Genomic DNA, 20,793 nt, shown 5'->3' with positions numbered 1-20,793 from the left:
GATAACTTTCAGAATGATTTCATCCTAAGTAATACCCCCCCAAATTTGTTTTTTTAATTAATTTTTTTTTCCTGAAAAATACATTGGATTTGTGCAGAAAGATGTGCTTGATCAGTATTATAGTACCTGTTGAGCTGTACCATACAGTGATGTTCTGGCATTTGTGTTACTAAGTCAAAGCTGAAAGGTATTTGCTGTTCTGGAAATAGATTTTTCAGAAATCCAATCAAAGCCCAGTGAATTATTGCTTGGTTTAGAAAGTTTTATTTTCATGATTGGTCAAAAAAAAACCCAAAAAACAACAAACCAGTTTAAGAAAATACTTTTTCTAGAAGGAAATAAAAGTTGATGCTAACCTAATAACTTGACCTTTTTTTGTGTTCTGATCCTAATAAATCAAATCTGCAGGCTTTTCAATGGAAACAAGGCTATTCTGATCATGTTTCTTTGACTAGTTGCCTCACTTTCATCTTGGGTCCTGTATTTTATCAACCTCTTTTTATCAGAAGATTTAAGTCCTAAAATAGATCTCCGTTGGAAATGTTACCTGTGGTTAATTTTCTGCAGACTTAACCATTTTTCATAAAAAAGCCATGATGAAGTCATTCTAATATTGAGTTTTTTGAATATTCTGAAATGTCTGGAAGAATATCTTTCTTACCAGCAGATATAGAAGTTTAGTTGTTTAAAATGTTCTCAAAAATAAGGGTTTGGAGACTGAGTGTTTTTCAGAAAAACCCATGCACAGCACTTTTGTCTATCTTTGACCTTTTACCTTTGTTTTTCTTTCCTACTCAAAAGGTTGCTGTTCCTCAGAACTTTAAACTTTTAGTTTGTAGCAGCCACTGTATGTTCAGATCTTTTTAATTGTGGTTTTATATATTGCAACACAAAAATCAATAAATAGAATTTACTTAAAAGGAGATGTCACAAAGCACAAAGGCAGTAAGAAAAGGATTATGAAGTTAATCACAAAAGCCTGCTACCTTTGCTTCAATTTTCAAACACAATGAAGACCATCTGAGTGGCTGAATTGAAAATGTATCATCTGTGTTCATATTTTTGCATCATTTGGTTCCATAAAATAATCCTTTCGAAGTAGAATTGCTGATGCAGCTGCTGAGTGGATGATTCCATGTGATCCAAGCTTGTTTTTACAGAAGAAATATCTTTATTTCTGATCAAGGAAAAAAATTTCCAGTTAGAGCACAGCTTCAGAAACCACAGGCCTCGATCCTGCAGGAAAGTAGGTACACATTCAATGTTAACAATGCTATTTAATTGCTAGCCTTAATAGTTTATTTTAATAGTTATGAAGAACAACTTAGTGTTTCTAGCCTTTCATTCAGTATTTTGATATAGCTTCTGAAAAGTGCCAGGCTGTATGAAACTTCTCAAAACACTGATTTTGGTTTAAACTGTTGATCTCACTGCTTATGCTGCAGGAATATTTAGGAAGATCTACTGCAATGCCTAAATCATTGGTGTTTCATATTCAGAAATGCTTTGTTACTGAAAACCTTGCTGATAAAAGAAATTTGGATACATGTTATTTCATGGCTAATTATTGCTGAATATAGCTTTTGTGTATTTGTAAACCATCTGTACCTGTCTTGAGGGCAACAGGTGTTGTAGTCCCCTTGTAATAGCGATTGACAAGAACTAAATACTGAATGGATTACTATTGCTGCTATTTAATATACAGAATAAGTACTAATAGAAATTACTTTATGGTCACTAATGATCTACATTCAGATAACATTTAGAGATAACTTTATGCTAATGATTACAGGTACTCTTGTAGGCAAGTGAAAGCTTGTGATTTTCATACATTTAGATACTGATTAACGGGATTCTTACTGTACCACTGTGTCTGGCTAGCGACTGTTTCTGTACACAGTATTCCAAAAGCATTATTATTTGAGCCAAGTAACAATCTTGAAAAACTATATTTGGTTAAATGGGATTACAGTCTTTGCATAAAAGCTTGTATTAAAATTTAGCTTGTATTAAAATGTAGATAAAAGGTGTTTGGTGATTGTTGCCATCACCAAACAGAAGCTTAAAAATAAGTCTTGTTGCTACCTGCCCTGTCCATTTCCCCATTTGCCCATATGTACATGTACTTTCTTCCACCTGTGTGTTCTCTTGATTTCTTGTTAGCTCCATTAGCCTAGTGTAAAGCAATTCACATAAATCTCATTGAGCTGCCGTTTACTTACAGGTATGATCTTTTAAGCCTGATGATATGATACATCCCTCTGTCTTATGTAGAATATAAGATTGCTTTAACTACAAGTAGCTTAGCTTGATTTCTAGCAGTTTTTATTTTCCATTGGGTTCCTCTTAATACTCTACATTTTTGGACCAAGTTCTTACTGATTTGGTGGATAGGTGATATTGCTGGTGCCAGCATGAGCTGTTGGCATAAAGATCATCCTTCTCTTTTCTGGCAAAAGTTGCAAGCAAACGTGTAATGCATTCACTTCATCCCAGAGCTGTTTCAGATTCCACGTATATGAAACTGTTAGTACACTGCTTGCTGTTTCTTCCATTTTTCAAGGTTATTGTACAGCTACAGTACCTGGCTTTTAAAAAGACAGTTGAATTTTGGGGTAGCATGGTAAAAGTGCCAGAAGGGTTTCCTGAGATGTCAAGAGAAAGGATTATTTCTTTTCCCTTTTCTTTTTCTTTTGTTTGGCAAGTGTCTTACTGGATGTGCTACTCTACCAATATATGTGAAGAATTAAAAGCCTCAACCAAACAGCCCTGCAGCTTGGATTGAACTGAAAGTAAATACTCTGAACCTGGCTATTAACTCATTTTCTTCTGTTGTAAGGTCAGTGAAACACTGCTTAGTTTTTTTGTTTGTTTTGTTGGGGTTTTTTTTGTATTAGAGATAGAAGTATAAAGTCAAGTGTGCAGATGAGGGAGAGGAAAGCTCACAGTAAAAGTTAAAATTTAGAATTTAAAGGATAAACTGCTTTATGTATTTGTTATCTTCAGGGCCAGCTCTTTAGCAGGTAAAGGACAATAGAATTGCTTTTGCATACTGTAGGAATCGAGTTAGTAACTACTTACTGCTTAGGATGTTCACCACCAAGCCGTGTTAAATCAAAGCTGCAAATTAGAAGAATATACTGGTTTTATCCCCAAAACTTCAGCGTAGGGGGTGTGTGAGTATTCTTGAGGGGAAAAGGAGTTACACTTTTGCATTATATTGTTCTAATCCTTTGTCCTCTCTTGTCTGTTACTTCTGTAATTTTGTTTGTAGCTTGAAGCTATAGTGTGTTAATAGGCATAAAGAAACTTACATAAAGAAACTACCAGAGGTAGAATTAGTGTGGTTTCTTTCAGTGTTAGAGGGCTTAAGTGTAAAGACTTGATGAAACTATATTTGTAACTTTTAAAACCAGGGATTTAGGCATCAGGCGGACATTACATTCAGGAGTGATAGGAACCTGAAGCTGTGTCACCCTTTTTAAATTACTTTGGCCTAATGCTTAACTGATTATCATTATGAGTGAATAGTGAAATGTAGAATGAAAATGATGAATACTTCTAATGTATTTTAGGGGTAATTTAAGGCCATGTATATAGCATAACACAATGTTCATAGAGCATTTAACTATTGGAGGAGGATTTGTAAAGCCGTTTTTAGTTTTGTCCTGTGCATAGCAAATGACTAGAGATTAACAAACTGCTAATGGCTTAGTTGTTCATTTTGAAAACCTTTAAATTCAGAATTCCTGTCTTACTGTTTAGGTCAGGGGAAATACACTGTGTACCGTACATAATGCATTTCGTGTAAATAGGTATATTAAACTTTAGCTGCAGTGTCTTGCAAATGTAAAACCTGCTGATGTAGGTACTGTTTTTTAGTAGATCAGACTCTGACCATTTCAGAGATAAAAAGCTAGGCTTTCATTGGCTGAGTAGAGCACGTTTCCACAAATGAAGAAATGGTGTAATAATTAACAGGCATAATGGACATGTGCATTCACGTTTCAGTTATACCTTTACGAGCTGTAGCTAATAGTAGCTAACCCCTTGTCTATCCATACATAACTGCAGCACAAAAATAGATTGTTCTGTTGCAGTGACATTTAGCTAATATGAGTAGCTCAGATTTTTTCATTGGCATTGGTGGGTTTTTAGTACTGTGGTAAGTCACTTTTTGTTATTAATACATTTTTATCATGTCAACACTATATGGGTATCAGGTGTGCTTATAAAATACTTTTTAGGACAAGCACTATGTTCAAAGTATGTTCAAAGTACTCCTTAATGTTAGTTACAGATCTTAATGTGTATTTATTCTCGTAAGACTGGAATAAGATGGTATCTTATACCTGTGACAGGTTAGTATTCATCCCTTGTAGAAAAGGTGAAGATTGAAATGAAAGAGCTGCTCGCTGTACCAAAACCCATTTTAGAAATGACTGATTATTTCATTAATGTCTGCCTGGTATGCAAGCTCTTTAGAAGTGGCATGGGCTTGTGTCAGAATTTGGCTGTTCAGTGTCTTTTGTACTATAGCACACATGTGGAAGATAAGTCTTTTTTAATTCATTTGAGCCTTTTATTCACTTGAATCTCTTAATAAAGAGACATTTATATTATGCTATAGACTATGTAATTAAGAAAGCTACCCATCTGTACTGGCTGTAACCATGGTAATAACAAATGAAAAAGCTACAACTAGACATAAACATTTTGAAATGGGAGAAATTATTTAATCTCATCTATAAGGTATAATTTCCAATTTAATTTCTAAAGTTCATTTAAAGTAGTGGTGACATTGTCTTTTGGTTATTTGTGTGTTGCCATTCTTTAGTTAAATAACATTAAGTCTTTCACAAGTACGGGAATTGTCTTTTAGAAGTTTTATTTGTGTGAGCCTAAATTTATTTAAACATAAAATTGCAGATATTTGGATATAGCAGTCTTCTACGTATTATTTGTTTTGCAGTGAGCATAAAACTGGATGATAAGATACTGTGGTTTGTAGTTTCTTTGTGTTATGACATGGTATGTTTAAATTTGGTGTTTGTATATTGCTTTTCCTGTTATACCTGTAATAGACCTCTTGGTCAGTGTTCCAGGATGTTTATAGTTTTTCCATGTTACTAGGAGCTTTATGAATGTGCAGATTTACCGACCTCTAGTGGGTTGATAGAAAATGTTTGTTAATTTGATAAGGGCTAAATTGAGAATTTAAATCTTTTTCAATGTTGTATTTATTTCAGTGCTCTTTTTCTTCTGTTTGCAGCTGGATGAGCTCTTGAATTTAATTTCTGGAGCTCTGTTTGCTACCTCTGCGGAGCAGCCTATTGCAGCAACTTCTATTAACACCACTCCCAGAACATATAGCTAGGTGCCTGCATTTTAATGAACACTGATAACTGTAGCTGAGTATTTTAAAATCATACTACATAAAACACAAACAGCCTTTTGTGCTGTGTAAGGTGTTTTTATTTTTAACTAGCTAGGAAAGCTAGTAGTTTCTTAGGTATTATGATACTACAGAAATTAATTAAAGCAAGTTCTAAATCATCCTCTCAAGTTTCACTGACCTTTTAGTGCTTATTAAATAATTATAATTCATCAGCAGTATCCTGAAACCTTCCATATCATGAAATAATCACTTAATATTGTATTTGCATGCTAAATAGCATATAATATATTTAATTTCTAACAAATTTTAAACTAATTTTAAATAACTCTAGTGTTTTTAATAATTTAATTGAAATTGTAATTTTCTGAGGGAAAATTGGCTTCTAACTATGCTGTGAAATTTCCTAACAAGCATTTATTTCACATGAATTAAAATTAAGCAGTGAATGGTGAGTTCACATTTGGCTGTTTAATTAGCAATAACAAGTGACGATAAGTCTGCTCAATAATTAGACTGCAATTGAACTTTACTATAATTCTGCATCTGCTATATTTTCAAGTATCAGAGTCAGATATTAAGCCCTCTTGTAAATGTATATTTTTATGCAAGTTTGACTCGACAAATAGCTTCCTTTTTTTTACGTTCAGTTTTATAGGCTTTAAGCAGTAGTGTTTTTACCAGTTAAATTTTGAAATGATCCCTTGAATGTTGGGTATTTTTATTGTTAAGAAATTGTTAAGGAAAGCCAGATCTTTTTTTTTTTTTTGCATTTACTAATGTTTAGTGGTGTGCCTATTGCATTGTCCTGGGTACAGGACATTGTTCAAAGTCAGAATTACACAGCGATCAAAAATGCCCAAAAGACCTCAAATTCACATTTTTGTGGGAGCACCCAGTATTCCAGGCCCACCAGAAGTGTCAGAACAAAGCAGATCAGCACCTGCTGCTGAAAAATGGAGAGAGCTCCATTATTTGTGTGATACACATGGTCTTTTTTCAGAAAAAGTCAAAGGTGCTGACTGCTTAGTGCTTCAGGCAGAAAAAGCAGTTCCTACAAACCATGACAGCTCTCAGCAGTCTGAACAGGGGAGGTTAATGGTAGCAGAAGAACATTTGGTATCTCTCGAAGCTGTGGCAGTAACTTGTACCAGCACACCTAAAAGGATCGAAAGTTGCATTTATTCTGATTGTCAGTTATCTACACTTAGATGCACAGATGCAAATGCAAATCAGGCTGCAGATCCACACCTTCCACAAAAATTTGCAGAATCAGCTAGACAAGATAAGATATCACATGGCTGTTGTTCACACCTTACTGAAAGAAAAGGTGGTCATTTAGAAGTTAACAGCTCTGACATTTCTGATTTGATTGCCAGTACTAAGCAGATCAATATACATCTAAGATCTGTGGGACAAGGTGTTCAATCAGATTGTAAAAATGATTACCGCGAAGATCTAAGTCAATATTTGGATATGTTCTTCCCTGAAAATCAAGCGTCAAAGCCAAAAGGAGAACCAAGTGATTGTCCAGGCTTTGCAGTGTCGACAGATACTGAATTTCATAGTATAATGACTTCAAGTCAGATTGTTTTTGCACAGGCTCAGAATGAGATGCAGAAGCAAGTCATAAAACTACTGGAAATAGAAGCAGGCAAAAATCCTGACAAAAGGCAGTATGATCACTTCAGACTTGATTCTGATATTGGAACATGTCTCACTGTAGCTGAAAATGAATACAAGGAGGTGTGTACAGGTTTCCCTGAACTTTTCATTTCTGAGGGTGATGGAAAAAAAACTTGCTTGGAAGCTGCAAAACAAGAAGGAAATGCTCAGGAAAATACAGCGGAGCTTCACAAACTTGATGTTCCTGCTGAACAACTTGTAAATGAAATCCATATTGAACCATTGAGCTCAGGGATATTGTGCTCTCAAGCAGACAGTTCTCATGAGAGTTCTTCTAAAAGAGGCCACAGGTGTGAAGATTCCTTTCATAATTTTCACTCAGCATTTAAAAGACACCTGAAATCTAAGAGAGCAAAACTTAATTCTTGTCTGGCTGGTTCTGGGATGAGAGTGAATCAAGAGAGGATGACAGAGATCAAGAAACTTCAAAAGAAATTAACAGCACTTAAGAATTGCTGCAGCAAAAATCAGAAGTACAATGTTTTGGTCGCAATTGTACATCCTTGTCATATCAAAGAAATACAGGTGAAGACTAGACCAAAATCTTCATGTAAAGTTCCTGTAGCAACAGTTGTAGTTATTGACCAGTCAGAAATTGAGCGAAAAGTGGTGCTGTGGCGTGGTGCTGCGTTTTGGTCACTCACTGTGTTTCCTGGGGATATTGTATTGCTTACAGGTAAGAATTGTTATTTGCATTTTTTAATATGTGGATCTTTAAAATGCCTGTATAAAGTAGAGCAATATGTAACCATGGCTAAGCATTTGTAGGTCTCTTTCTTGCATTACTTGCGTCATTCAACAGCACTTTGAATTGTCACTCATCCTTCCAGTGGAACATCAACTGTCCCATAGAAGTTTGCCCATTTCTTATGTATAGTCTTTGGTCTGAGAAATATAAAATGCTGTTGTCTGCTAATAATGAAGACTTGTCCTATTAAGTCGTTTGTACTCTTTAACCCAACAGATGCAAAGTTCCCTTGAAGAGAACACATCTTGTGTAAGAGAGCACAGTACTATAGAATGATATTGTACCTAATTTAGAGCTGGAATTGATACTGATCTGGCTATTTAGGTTTTTCAAAATGCAAAAAACCTAAACCCAAACCCCCAGAAACCAAACTAAACAAAGAATACCACCACCCCCCAACAAACAAAAACACCCCCTGTGCCCCACCACAAAATTGTTTGAATACTTTTACAGTTTAAGATGCCTGTTGCTCTCCGTTAAGAGTTCTATAAGTGCTCATAGGTAGGTACAAAGGTAGATAAAGAGGTGGAAGATAAATTGGGATTTTTCTTTTCTGCTTAGACATTCTTGCCTCAAAATACATCAAAAGTGTTTCTGGGTAATCCTACTACTTTATTGCTCATTCTGAAACATAGAGCAATAATAATTTACCCAATACAGTCACCCACTTGTCCTGCTATGAGGGTATTGAATGTTTTCTATGAATTGAAGAATTGCATCAAACTACTCAGAAAATTTATTAACTCATTGTAAATGGTGTTGGTAGATAAAAAAAATACCACTTTGTTTCCAAGTGCCCTCTTTTGAACTTTCACACCTCTGTACATGATAACACATGTTATCATGTGTTTCACACCTGTGTACATGATAACAGTCAGGAAAAGTATAACACACTTCAGTATTATTGGTACATGAGTTGATAAGGTTGCTTTTTTCTTGCAGATATAGTAATGTATGAGAATCTTTGGTGTGGTGAAATCATGCTGCAATCTACCTTTACCAGTCAGTTACTGAATCTGGGGAACTGCTCAGCCCTCAATCCAGAAGAATGTAAGATTATACTGCATAAGTTTCCATGAAAATCACAGTAAAATAGCTGTACTATACAGTTAATTTATATATTATATTTTATATATAGTACTCCTTTTTGTTGGCAATGCCTCATGCACAGGATAAAATGGAAATGTGAGCAACTGAGAGGTACAAAACATTAGGAAAATATGACAGGAATACCTGTGGACATGATGACAGCAGATAGGTATGTGGAGTTTATGGTAACGTTGGGTGGTTACCATTCAAAACTGTGAATTTGGAGAAAACTGATTTTTTTTGACCTAAGAGTGAGTAGTTATCCCAGGACTCAACCATAAGATGTCTGAGATTTCATGAGGATTAATGGTTTTTTTGCTAAAAACTGTAGAGGCTTAATCAATAAGTAGATCCACTCAGGGAAAGTAATTGACTGCAGGCTGTTAAGCACAGTCTTTAAAGATATCTGAGCCATGGAGGGTTGGCAACTAAGGGAAAATACAATAGAAGTATGACCATAAACTTTTGTTGTTCGTACTGTCATCTTCTGTCCATTATTGCCAGCTGTTTAAGGCAGATTTTGAGCCAAAAAGATCAAGAACCGTTATTCTTACCCAACTATGATAGAAGATTTCTTTCCTATTTTTGGTGTAATTAAAAATACTGTACTTAGCTTAACTTTGGGATATTATCAAGAGGAGGCAGATGAAGGACAGTTTGATTTTGGATGAGCTGTTGCACATTTCAAGAATTTTCACAGTAGAATTGCTGTGAAATGGTTTTGTTTTCATCAATGTAAATATGTACCAACTGATTACATTTTATATTTCTAAGCTTTAAAAAAAATGTGTTCCTCTAACTTTGGTTTTGGTTTGTTGTTTGGTTTGGTTTTTTGGGTTTTTTTTCCTCAGGTTATCCCATAGTCAATTGTGATGTTCTCCTTGGCTTACTGGCATACATAGCATCAGAATTTCCACACTTCAAAGACATTCCACGAAGACAAGTTCAGATGTTGGATAGTATTCAGTATATGCAACTGGACCAGCTCCAGCCAAATACAGTAGTTCACTCGATCTTGAGAATTATCAACATTGCTGTATTAACAGGTAAGTTCATCCGATGGACTTCAGCTTCTGAAACTTCAACAATAGTTAAAACTTGATCAGAATCGCCTTGGAAAATTGTTTGTTTCCCATTCAGTACACCAGTGTTTGACATGGGAGTCACAAGTAAAACCTTTGTAATGATCCACTCATGGGGGCATAGCAGTTAGAGAAATAGAGCTAGGGAGAGGAAGGGAATAATGGCTGTAGTCAGTTGCTGAAATGAGTTTAATGCATACTAGTAGTGTTGACTGCTGCTCTAGAAATGGGGCTAGCTTATGAAAATGTCATGTGGGACAGTCAAAGCTGACCTGCCACCTTCCATGTAAGCATTCTGTCATTAAAAGAATATCTGATAGCACTTAGAAATTATGTGGTTTTCAGAATTAAATAAATTCTTTATTATTTTAATGTTTTTAGGATGTCCTTGCCTTTCTTATTTTATAATGAAATTGTGATCTTTTATAATGTTTTATTCACAGTATCTGTTTTTTTCCTATTTGGAATAGGTTTATTAAAGCTAAGCATTCCCGATTTCTTAAATACATGCAATATTTCTTTAATACTCCATGCTGTGTGCCCTTGTACAAGTTCTTTTTGATTTCAGTGTTGGAAAATGCGCAGTGTGACACTAGGATGTCCTACTGTGATACTCCCATTTCTTCTGCATAGGCACAACAGAGAACTAGTTCATTAACATAATTTGATTTGGAACTATGTTTCCTGTATCTTTTTATTGTAAAGGCTCCTCTCCCCCAAAGAATCGTGGCCAATAGTCCATGTACTGTTTTTATTACATGTTTCTTTTTTGGTTTATCCTTCTGTCACACATCCCTTATTTTCTAATAGTGAATGCAGTTATTTCAGGATTCCTCTTGCTGAAGCAGTTTTTCATATTAAAATTTATAATGTGTTTCCATCCATAATCAGGGCCTACAGCTGCTTCCTAGCATCTTCTCCAACTTCTGAAATGAACAAAGCCAAACTATCTTGGGCCATTCTCAGCATTTCATGCCGTGTCCTGCCATGCTTTTTAAGAGTTAAAGACCACTGTTCCCATGTGGAAAAGGAGTCTTCCTGTCTTTTCCCTGCATAACTGTTTGCATCATCTTTCCTTTACAGTACCACTGTTGCATAATAAATTTTGCACATAAATTTGATTGTATTGCACTAGCATCATGCGTCACCCACACTATCAGTGTCATGTTTATTCATTATAAATGGAGAATTCTGAAAATTTAAATCTTCATTTTACTGTACATAACACCAGAACTGTTAGGTACTTAAAGCAAGAGTTATTGTTTAAAAATGTACTTGTTTATAAAAATATTGTAGTTTTAGTGTGCAGCCAAAACGTTCAGGCAGTATCCTGTGTAAGAATGCTGTAGAGATCTTAATTGTTTCAATTTGTGTACTACTACTAATCCTCTTGATCTGCTTGTATGTGACTATTTTTCTTTCATGTGAAAATTCTAGAGAAATGCTTTAGTGTATTCCACAGAAGTTCCAGGCACTTTAACTTCCAATTATGACAGTCTCTTGCTGGGAGATGGAGTATTTCTTTCCATTTACACTGGTGAGGATGAGTGGGAGCTGAAAGATGCTCACGTAGCTGCTGTTTCAAAGGGAGGTGTCCAGTTGCTGAGTATTTAGATGGATAAAGGTAAATGAATACACTTTATGCATTCCTTCAGCCTAGATTAATCTTGCTGAAGAAATCAGATTGCTTTCATTCTGGCCTGAAGAAATTTTAGGTGTATTTTTTTCCGTTATACTACAAAATGAGATGGCAGCATGAATTTATCTTAATAGAGGTGTGTGGATTTTCTGGTTTTACAAGATTTTTACTGTAGAAGTCATATAATTTCATACTTTTTCAGAATCAGTGTACAGCTACAGAGGTGGCAACCAAAGAAAAATTATTCTAACAGTAGAACAGAACAGAGATCGACACTATAGGATGGTGCTGTGGGGAGCAGGGGCTGCCTGGTGCCCTCAACTTCAAAGGAGAAAAGGTAAAGTCCTTGTAGCTATAGGTAAAAGGATTTTTGTGATGCTATTAATATCTTCAAAACGTGCAGCTGGTAACATTTTCCCATGCAAGCTTTAAATACTCCCTTTGGAAGGACAACATAGTTGATACAGATTGTAACATGTTTTCTCTGCTCAGCAGTGCCATCAGCAATAGCATTTGAATGCACTCACTTCAGAAGACAGAAAGCTGAGTGTTTAAAACTTGAATCTAGATACAGGATGCCTAATTATTTAACTATAAAACCCCCTTGAATGTTAACTGTGTTACAAGTTCTGCTGAGTCTGGTTTAGCATGAATTGCTGGTTTTTCTGCTTCTGATTTTAATTTGCTGTCTTCCATTTGACTACAGTGTCAGGCTTTATATCCTAATGGTGTTGCTATCAAGTCTAGCTGTAACAGACTAAAAGCATCTCTTGCAAGAACTACATAGCCTGTGTTTTAGCAGTGACAACCGCTGAATTTTGTTTTATTCCTGGCTTTGTTCTTTTAAAATACATGAACTTAGGCTTTTGTCAAATTGCTAACTGAAGAGTTTGTATTTCTGATCCATCGATACACTTACGAATAAATTGCTGTATTAGTTGAAGTGCTGAATGTGCCTGCCTAAAAAGCCAGTTTTTGTATAGTGCAAAATAAAACCCAGAAAAGTTAAACAATCTCATAGTGAATCTTTTCCTATTAAATGTAGGCAGTCTGAATACTACCAGTTCCACTTTGATTTATGAGTAATCATTTAACTGCAATACCTACCTCTTAAGCTACTTGAAGAAGATGGTCCAATTTAAGCATTAACCAATTGACTTTAATGCAGAATACCTATATGGACCTTATTTTCATGCATACTTCAGCATGAGCAGATGTATACTGTTTGTTAGATGCTTAGAAATCTTAGAGAATTTAGCATGCTATAATATTAGACTTTTCAAGATACGGAATTTAATAAATACCAAAGGTAATTTCTCAGACAATACTCTCTAATGCTTAAAGCAGGAAAGTATAAGACACAGAGCTCTGTAGTAATAAGTGTATTTGATGCAAAGCTTGTGTCCTGTTCTCCAACTAGTGTACTGTGTATCTAGGAGGTAGCATTTTAATGATTAAAGGATTATCTGAAATTCAAGGTGAGTGATTTCTCAGCTGTTCAAATTCTTAATCACAGACTGTGTTGTGTTTACTAGTTGTGTATGTGTGTACTGACTTTTAACTTTTGAACTGTCCACGTACTTAAAGTGCATAAGACTATGCAGTTCTAGAGCATCTAAAAATTGTTCCTGATAACTTATATTTATTTTTTCATCTCTTGCTAAAAATCAGTCCGATCTTCCAGTATGCAGTCATCAGACATTCAGTTCACGTTTTATGCTTATCTGGTTTAGATTACCAAAAAGGAAACATGTATTTGATATCACACATTCCTCTAAACTTGATTACCTGCAGTTTACTCATGTTTTGTGATCAGTTTTCTAATCAACAGAGTAATATCAAAGATCTGAATAACACACTAAATTTGGGTCTCAACCAAATCTTGTACCCCATTTAAACTGTCCTCTACTTCCATGTATCCACTCTTGCCAAGTGCCTGTTTGTTTCCTCCTGTTTAGATTTTGCTTTTTGTTGCTGTAGTGTTACTGCCTGAGCCTTGCTTTGGACTACAGCATACTCAGTTTTGGGAGGCTGTAAGATCTTTAGTCAAATACGAGATGAATGAAGCTGCTCAGAGGAGAAGATATTTTGGAGTATTTTACTGTAAATCTGCATTTGGCAGCAGATTTTTCAGGAGCTTGCACTTCTAACAAGTTTACCACCAAAAATCAAACTAATCAAAAATATGAAAATACTAATATATGCTAATAAAATACTTGTAGACACTTCAATAAATTAAACAAAAAGTAATGAATCTGTATTTTTCTGACCATACTTCCAAACCCAATTATTTTGGCTGCAGTTTTCACCTTGAGCAAACATGGGAAAAAATAGCAGCCTGAATAGTTATCAGATTTGATTAGTAGGTGAATACTTGATTCTTACAACAAAACAAAGGACAACCTAAAATAAATTACTCCTCTGTGATCTCAGTTTTTAAGCAGGTTTTCTTTAGAGTTGATTGGAAGATGGAAAATTAATTATTTTTACGTCAGAGCATTATGGAGATAGAAGATTAAAAACCAGGGACATATTAAAGATGGAAGTTGATTAGTAACATAAAGATGGCTTCCTGTAACCATTGACAACTTTTCCTTATTAGAGCTGACAAGAAATTTTGTAACTGGTTTCTTTTTCAAACAGTTGAGTTGTCTTGAAAGCTGGATTCAGTCCAGGTGAAATAAAAGCATCATTCTGTTATGGGAAGACTCGTGTAAAGTGTATAGGGAAAGGAAAAGCCCTACATGTCATCAGGCTTCAAATGAAGTTGACAGAGCTGACCGTATGAGAATGTCTTGCTGATTTGTTTCTCAGTCTTATAAGTAACCTTGGCTTTCTGAGAATTAAGGTATAAAAAGTAAACTCTTCTGGGGCTTATTTGGGTTGGTTTGGGGTTTTTTTCTTTGTTTGTTTGGTTTTGCTTTGTTGGTTTTGTGGTTGCTTATTCTTTTTCTTTTTTCCTGTAGATCACATATGGGACTTTAAATACCTTCTGGTGCAACATAGTTCTGTCTCAGGTGATTTTGAACTACACACAACTCCGTGGTCATCGTGTGAGTGCTTGTTTGATGATGACAAAAGGGCAATTGAATTTAAGGAAAAGTTTCAGAAGAGCAAATCATCCCTCATGCAGGTGACAAAGCTCTCAGCACATTTGGAGGAAAAGTGCTCAGGTAAAGCTGTTATTCATAACCCTGTAATGTCTGTTGTGCAGTGCATAACTAATTGCAGAATCATAGAATTATTGGGGTTGTAAAGGACCTTAAGATCATCTAGTTCTAACCCTCCTGCCATGGGCAGGGACACCTCACACTAGGCAATGTCACTCAAGGCTCTGTCCAGCCTGGCCTTGAACACTGCCAGGGATGAAATATTTAGCATGTCTTTGGGCAACCTGTTCCAGTGCCTCACCACCCTCACAGGAAAGAACTTCTTCCTTGTGTCTAACCTGAACCTGTTTAAGTTTGAACCGATTACTCCTTGTCCAATAGATATTCTGTTGATCAAATTAAATACTGCTTTTTTTTGTTTGGTGTTTTTGTTTGTTAGTTTGTTTTTAAAGTTAGCACAGTTCTATGAGTCTGAATTTATTCTGGAGACTGCTGCTGCTCAGTACCCAGCCAGACTGTGACTGCAGCCTCATTCCGTGAGGCCAGAGGCAAGATAAGTGTGGTATGTGGCACCATACAAAGATAGCTTTGGAGTATGGGAAGAAATGCTGCCTTCTGTTGTTCATGCTAACCAGTCTAGCAATGATGCGATTAATAACTGAAAGTTTGTCAAATAGTATTTCTCCAAAACTGGAATTCTCTAAAGTGAGAGTAAAATAGCTACTGCTATCAAAAACATATTACAAAAGAACACGTTTTACATATCCAGTAAAGTAGAAGATTGCCAAGATGAGTGTTAAACATTAAGAAGTAACTAAATGGAGTTGGTATTGCAATGTTTAACTCTAGTTTATTATGTCTAATTAGTGGAAAGCTAAATTGTTAAAGCTGTGATTTTCAGTGTCTCTGAATTAATGTGGAAGAAAAGCAGTTGGAAATTATTTGCACAAGTGTAATACCTTGATCTCTTGTTCAGGCTCTTCTCGAGTGGTATCTTATCAGCTGTAACCCTTACTTTTGGTTTCAGTTATAAATAAAACTGAATGCAGTTTTGATTGAAATTGTTGTTTTTGTAGGAGTGATTCAAGTGAAAGCCCGTATCTTAGAACTGATGTTTACTGTTTCAACTGATCAGTACAAGCAGCTCATCTTTCGTGCTGACACTTCGCTGGAGTGTGTTTTGGCTTCTCTGCCTATGATTACGTATTCAGGCTGTGCTAAATGTGGTTTGGAACTACAGGCAGACGAGAACATGATCTACAAGCAGTGTATTAGATGTTTGCCATACAACAAAGTAAAAATATTCTACAGGTAAACAAAATTAAAATAATGTGCACTCTTAGGGAAGTAAACTACAACTTCCTCCATTTTAAGTTCCCTCATATAAAATTCTTTTTAAGGTATGTATGCTTAGCAATTCCTATTTTTCTAATGGATTTTTAAAGACCTGTTCTTTAATATATTATATTGTATTATATTATAAATAATATTCTGTTTAAATAAGTTTTTAAAATTTCTTTGAATACTATGTCAGAGTGACAAGTTTTACCTTATACTGTGTCAGTAAGCTAAGATGGAGTAGAAGCTTGAGGACCAAAGAAAGATTACTTGAGAGCCTTGTTTCAGCCAAATTTTGAAATCACGTGAATGCACATCTATATTTTTAAACTGATTAATTAGCCATAGCCTTGCAGAAATAATATAAACATGTTTTCAATCAACAGTCTCAGAGCAGAGATATAAGGTATCAGCAGGTGGCACTGTTTGTCAATATGCACATTTACTTAGACTAAATAAACAGATCGAGTTGGTGTAGGAGCAACATTATTAAGTGATTGTTTAATTCTTTTATCTTTGGGCTTTTGAAATGTAGTAACTAGAATGTAGCAACGTGTCCCTTTATAGATTGTTTTTAATCCCTTTATATAAGGAAATGGTAAGTTCAGTATGCTCTGTTTTTAGCAGTGCAGTAAGTACCAGCATCTCCTTCATGGTAAAATCTATGTATTGTTTTCTACTTAGTACAAGTAAATTTAATAATACTCAGCCCTGCAGAGTTTTTAAAACAAAAGATTAATCTATAATTTGATTTGCATTATTTGTGATTCAGGGAATGTAATAACTTATAACATTTATTTTAAAAGTGTGAACATTTAACAAGTAGGCACTGTGATGAGAAAATAGGTATTACAACAGGATCTTGGCATTTAGAAGTCTTTATATCTCTGGTTTCTGTACTGTAGGTCAATTAAATCATCCCCTGTTGTCTTTTTCCTTTGAAATATAAGAGCCCAATTTTGTTAATCAGCTGTGACTGTAATGAAACTCATCTTTTCCTTCAGATGCCAGAGACACAAGCTTTAGATAGATGCATGTGTATATGCTTACATAGCTTTCTTTTTTAAAAAAGTTAGATACCTAGAATGTTGAACATAATAACTCTGTATTTCAGAGCTCACCTCTTAAATGTCAGATATTACAGATATGTCCTTGTTTCTTACATCTGTTTTTGCTCAAACTTGGTTTCCTGGCATCTTTTCCCTGGAATTTTGTATGATGTTGGCATCCAATTCAGATAATTTGTTTCAGTCCATTCCAGTAAGTGTTTGTATTTTAAAAAGTTGAACATTTTAACAGTGGTAGTAATGAGATGAGAGATTCTTAGGTACTCACTGCTAAGCATGGATTGAGTCTAACCCTTCTCTGCTAGTGGAAAAGCCCATTTCACTGGCATGCTTGACCAGCTTAGTATAAAGGTACTAAAGACTATTTACTTGTTAGCCTCTAAAGATTGCTTATTTATGCCTTTAGAGAAATTTAGCTATATGCTTAAATATGTTTCTGACTGGTTTACAATAATTTAAATTCACCATGTTAAAAACAGTGTTTTTAAAGGAATAAAGTTAATGACAAAATGGCATTTTCTGTGCACTAGTGAAAGAAAATTAAGTGTTAGGCTCTATTTTAAAGACTGAAATTTCTTTCTCACCATGACAGTTAATTCCTGTTGAAGTAAGTAAGATTATCTGAAAGAAGACTTAGATGACCTGGAGAACAGAGTATGAACTGAGAAACAGGTAGTCAGAGTATAATAATCAGGAATAAAGCAAAATTAATTTTTTCTCCTGTATTGCTTGTTTTGTGACACATCACATTTGTAGATCACATGTGCCTGTGGTTTTGAAAGCTTTAAATTTTGCAACTTCTGTTAGTACCTTTCTCTGCAAACATATTTAAGTTAATTATACTGTTTCCAAAATGTTAATGTTTAGTATTTCTTGAAGTCAGTAATTTTCATGTGCATCAGCATAAATTGTCTAAACCAAAATACATTTCTTCAGAGACAAAATAGCAATTGCCCACAATTATTTGAGTAGTTACCAGTGTATAAGCATATAAGTGTATTCCTCAGCTTTCTCTCATGAAGGGAGCCAGCAGTCTCTAATAACTACAGTAGTCTAGGCCTTGGTTTCTGTCTAGACCGACAGATTTGAAATAATCCCATACATAATCAGACATGGAGTTCTCTTACCTCTTTTAATCACTGAAATGATGAAATTTAGCAGTAGCTTTTAGATTAATGTATGGCAAGTCATATGATTTACCTATGGGGAAAGTAATGTATTTGCAGTCATTTGCCTTCATGCCTCGCAGGCATTTCAGTTAGTGCTGTTAGTTAGCACGATGCAGAATATACCTAAATTAGTCTGTTAATAACACTTGCTAGTTGTCAGTGTACTGCAGTACTGACTGACTGCCCTATTTGACAGTGCGGATCTGCTAGTCTCTTGAAGTGACTTTCTTTCATTTCTACCACCTCTGCAGTGAGCACATTTTATATCCTCTTGGGAATATCTACCTTTGAAAAGTTCTGCACTGAAGATGACTGTGCCTTATTTTATTCATTTATTTAACATACACTCTTTTGGTACTGTTCCAATGTTGCTATAACCAGGATTTACATTATTGTGGTATGTCCTGGTGTTTAGTATTTTAGTTACTTATGTGGGATAGTCAGGATAAAAGCATTGGATCCTCTTTTGGTCAGAGCAGTGCAGATTTTCTGATGTGTGAGGGTTGTGATGGTGCAGATGTTACATGTCAAATTCTAAATAGTCTCAGGGCAGTCAAAGAGCATATGTTGGGTAGAAGCTGCATCAGCTCTGTAAGTGATTAGGCTTAATAAAATTGCTCAAGCTTGAAAGCAAGCAGAAACTACCTGTTGAACATCACTCTAGAGGACTACTAAGGTATCATCATCTTGCAGAAGCACAGCAAAACCCAATAGAATAAGTTATTTTATACTTTTAATTATATGAAGTTCAAAGCCATAAACAACATAGCACATATTTCATAATAATGCAGTTCTCTAGTCTTCCAGGAAATGACCATTGCTAAAGCATTGTTTTCTGCAGTTGTCCGAAAGTAAAGCTTACTTGATAGACTTTTAAGTTATTTTAACATTGAATAGTAAGTTCAGTGTGTATATATATATATCTCAAACTCATTCCAGCTCTACAGATTTGACAGGCATGAGTGTGTAGAGATTTTCTAGTTTTTCTAGTTCCTGATGTTATGTTGGAGGGTAATATTATGTTGTATTACTTTCAAAAACTTTGCTTCAAAAAAAGCATAGCAGCTAACTTTGAAGTCTTTTGTTTTCTGATTTAGACCTGCTTTGATGACAGTAGAAGATGGAGGATATGAAATTTGTGTTCATGTGGTATCTGAGTTGATGGAAAAAATCTTCCTGAATATCCCTGCAGACTGGCTGAAGAGATTAGTAGGTACTGTTTCATAAACTGCTTGTGATAGAAACAGGGAATAAAGTTCACAATGGAAGTAAAATTTTTAATTATTGACAATTTAGAAGTGGGACGAGATTGTACTGAATGATGTTTGCTCATATTGTAGAAGACTTACAAAAAAAACCCAAAAAAACCCTCAGAACACTTCTGAGTTTGTCAGACAGCTACTGAAGTTAAGAGTTGTGGTATCAATGATGAGGTCAAATGGTATGAACATTTATTGTACTTTATATAGCAAAGTATTCAGTAACTACGTGGATTCCTTATATGCAAAATAGACTCTTACAGTTTCTAGAAATAGCTAACATGCTTTCTTGATGTAAATCACTGAGCAATGTTTCAGACAAACTTTCCTTAATACATGCTGTTTGACTTGATAGGTGTTTTATGTGATTCACAGGTGTTAGTTGAATGAGATGGTATTAGCACATTGGTTTTAAAATATTAAAAACAAAAGTTAATTTTACATTTGAATATTGAGCTACACTTCCAGTAATTCAGTGTAGCTTTCATAAAAGTGGAATTTGACTGTTAAGTGCTATTGTGAAAATAAAGAGTAAGTTGGATTTTTCTGTCTTTTGCAGTACCTTCTTCAGATATAACCTATGGCACAATAATAGCAGATCTGTGCCATTTGCTGCTATCAGATACGGAAGCATCCTATTTGTTGGAAATTAGGAGCCATTTTGTACTGGATGAAAACAGCTATCCTTTGCAAAAGGATTTCCATCTGCTAGATTTTCATCCTGATCTTTGAAGCATTGAGCTCTGCAGTAACAGAGACCATGGGAATACAGAGATGGCAAGCAGAAGAAAACTGAATTAACTGAAGGAAGCAAATATCTTTAAACATACAAGAAAGGATTTTGGGTTTAACCTATAAAAAGAAAAAAAGGACTGGTATGGAATATTTGCTAAATGTATATACTTGTAATACTTGAAAAATTGTCATAAAGTATATTTTTATAAATATATTTTTATCTGAATAAACTCTTACTTAGTATCTGGTTTCCTTTCCTCTCCAGAAAAATTCACTAGTATTGAGACTGAATTTTTCTCAGATGTGGATGCCTTTCTCTAATCTGCCATAATTCGATAATAATTTGGTTTTAAGATTACAAGTTCCTGTATTTGTCAATAGTAATGGGAAGTATTGAGGAATGTGTCACATTTTGTATGATCTTGTATCTATTTCTTGGATGGGAGTATTTGTGCTATATATCTGGGTAAACATTT

General features: G+C 34.9%; 1 protein-coding gene across 4 annotated transcripts in view; it reads left to right on the top strand.

Moving 5' to 3' along the window:
* SHLD2 (shieldin complex subunit 2) overlaps positions 1–20,482 on the top strand; it is a 32,772-nt gene extending 12,290 nt beyond the window's left edge. For 3 of the 4 annotated variants that reach the window (XM_031053284.2, XM_005153640.3, XM_031053283.2), the window contains 9 exons: positions 2,706–2,839; positions 5,273–7,757; positions 8,772–8,879; positions 9,770–9,964; positions 11,842–11,976; positions 14,606–14,812; positions 15,826–16,060; positions 19,421–19,536; positions 20,142–20,482. In XM_031053284.2, the coding sequence (XP_030909144.2) occupies positions 6,251–7,757; positions 8,772–8,879; positions 9,770–9,964; positions 11,842–11,976; positions 14,606–14,812; positions 15,826–16,060; positions 19,421–19,536; positions 20,142–20,314 (2,676 nt within the window). In that variant the 5' untranslated portion in view covers positions 2,706–2,839; positions 5,273–6,250 and the 3' untranslated portion in view covers positions 20,315–20,482. Of the gene's footprint in view, positions 1–2,705; positions 2,840–5,272; positions 7,758–8,771; positions 8,880–9,769; positions 9,965–11,841; positions 11,977–14,605; positions 14,813–15,825; positions 16,061–17,746; positions 17,827–19,420; positions 19,537–20,141 lie in introns of all 4 variants that reach the window. The other variant, XR_004081215.2, reaches the window with a different exon arrangement.
* Positions 20,483–20,793: the final 311 nt, after the last annotated feature.

The sequence above is a fragment of the Melopsittacus undulatus genome, chromosome 4 (assembly GCF_012275295.1).
Source record: "Melopsittacus undulatus isolate bMelUnd1 chromosome 4, bMelUnd1.mat.Z, whole genome shotgun sequence".
Taxonomy (NCBI): domain Eukaryota; kingdom Metazoa; phylum Chordata; class Aves; order Psittaciformes; family Psittaculidae; genus Melopsittacus; species Melopsittacus undulatus.
This window is presented reverse-complemented; position numbering and strand designations above follow the sequence as displayed.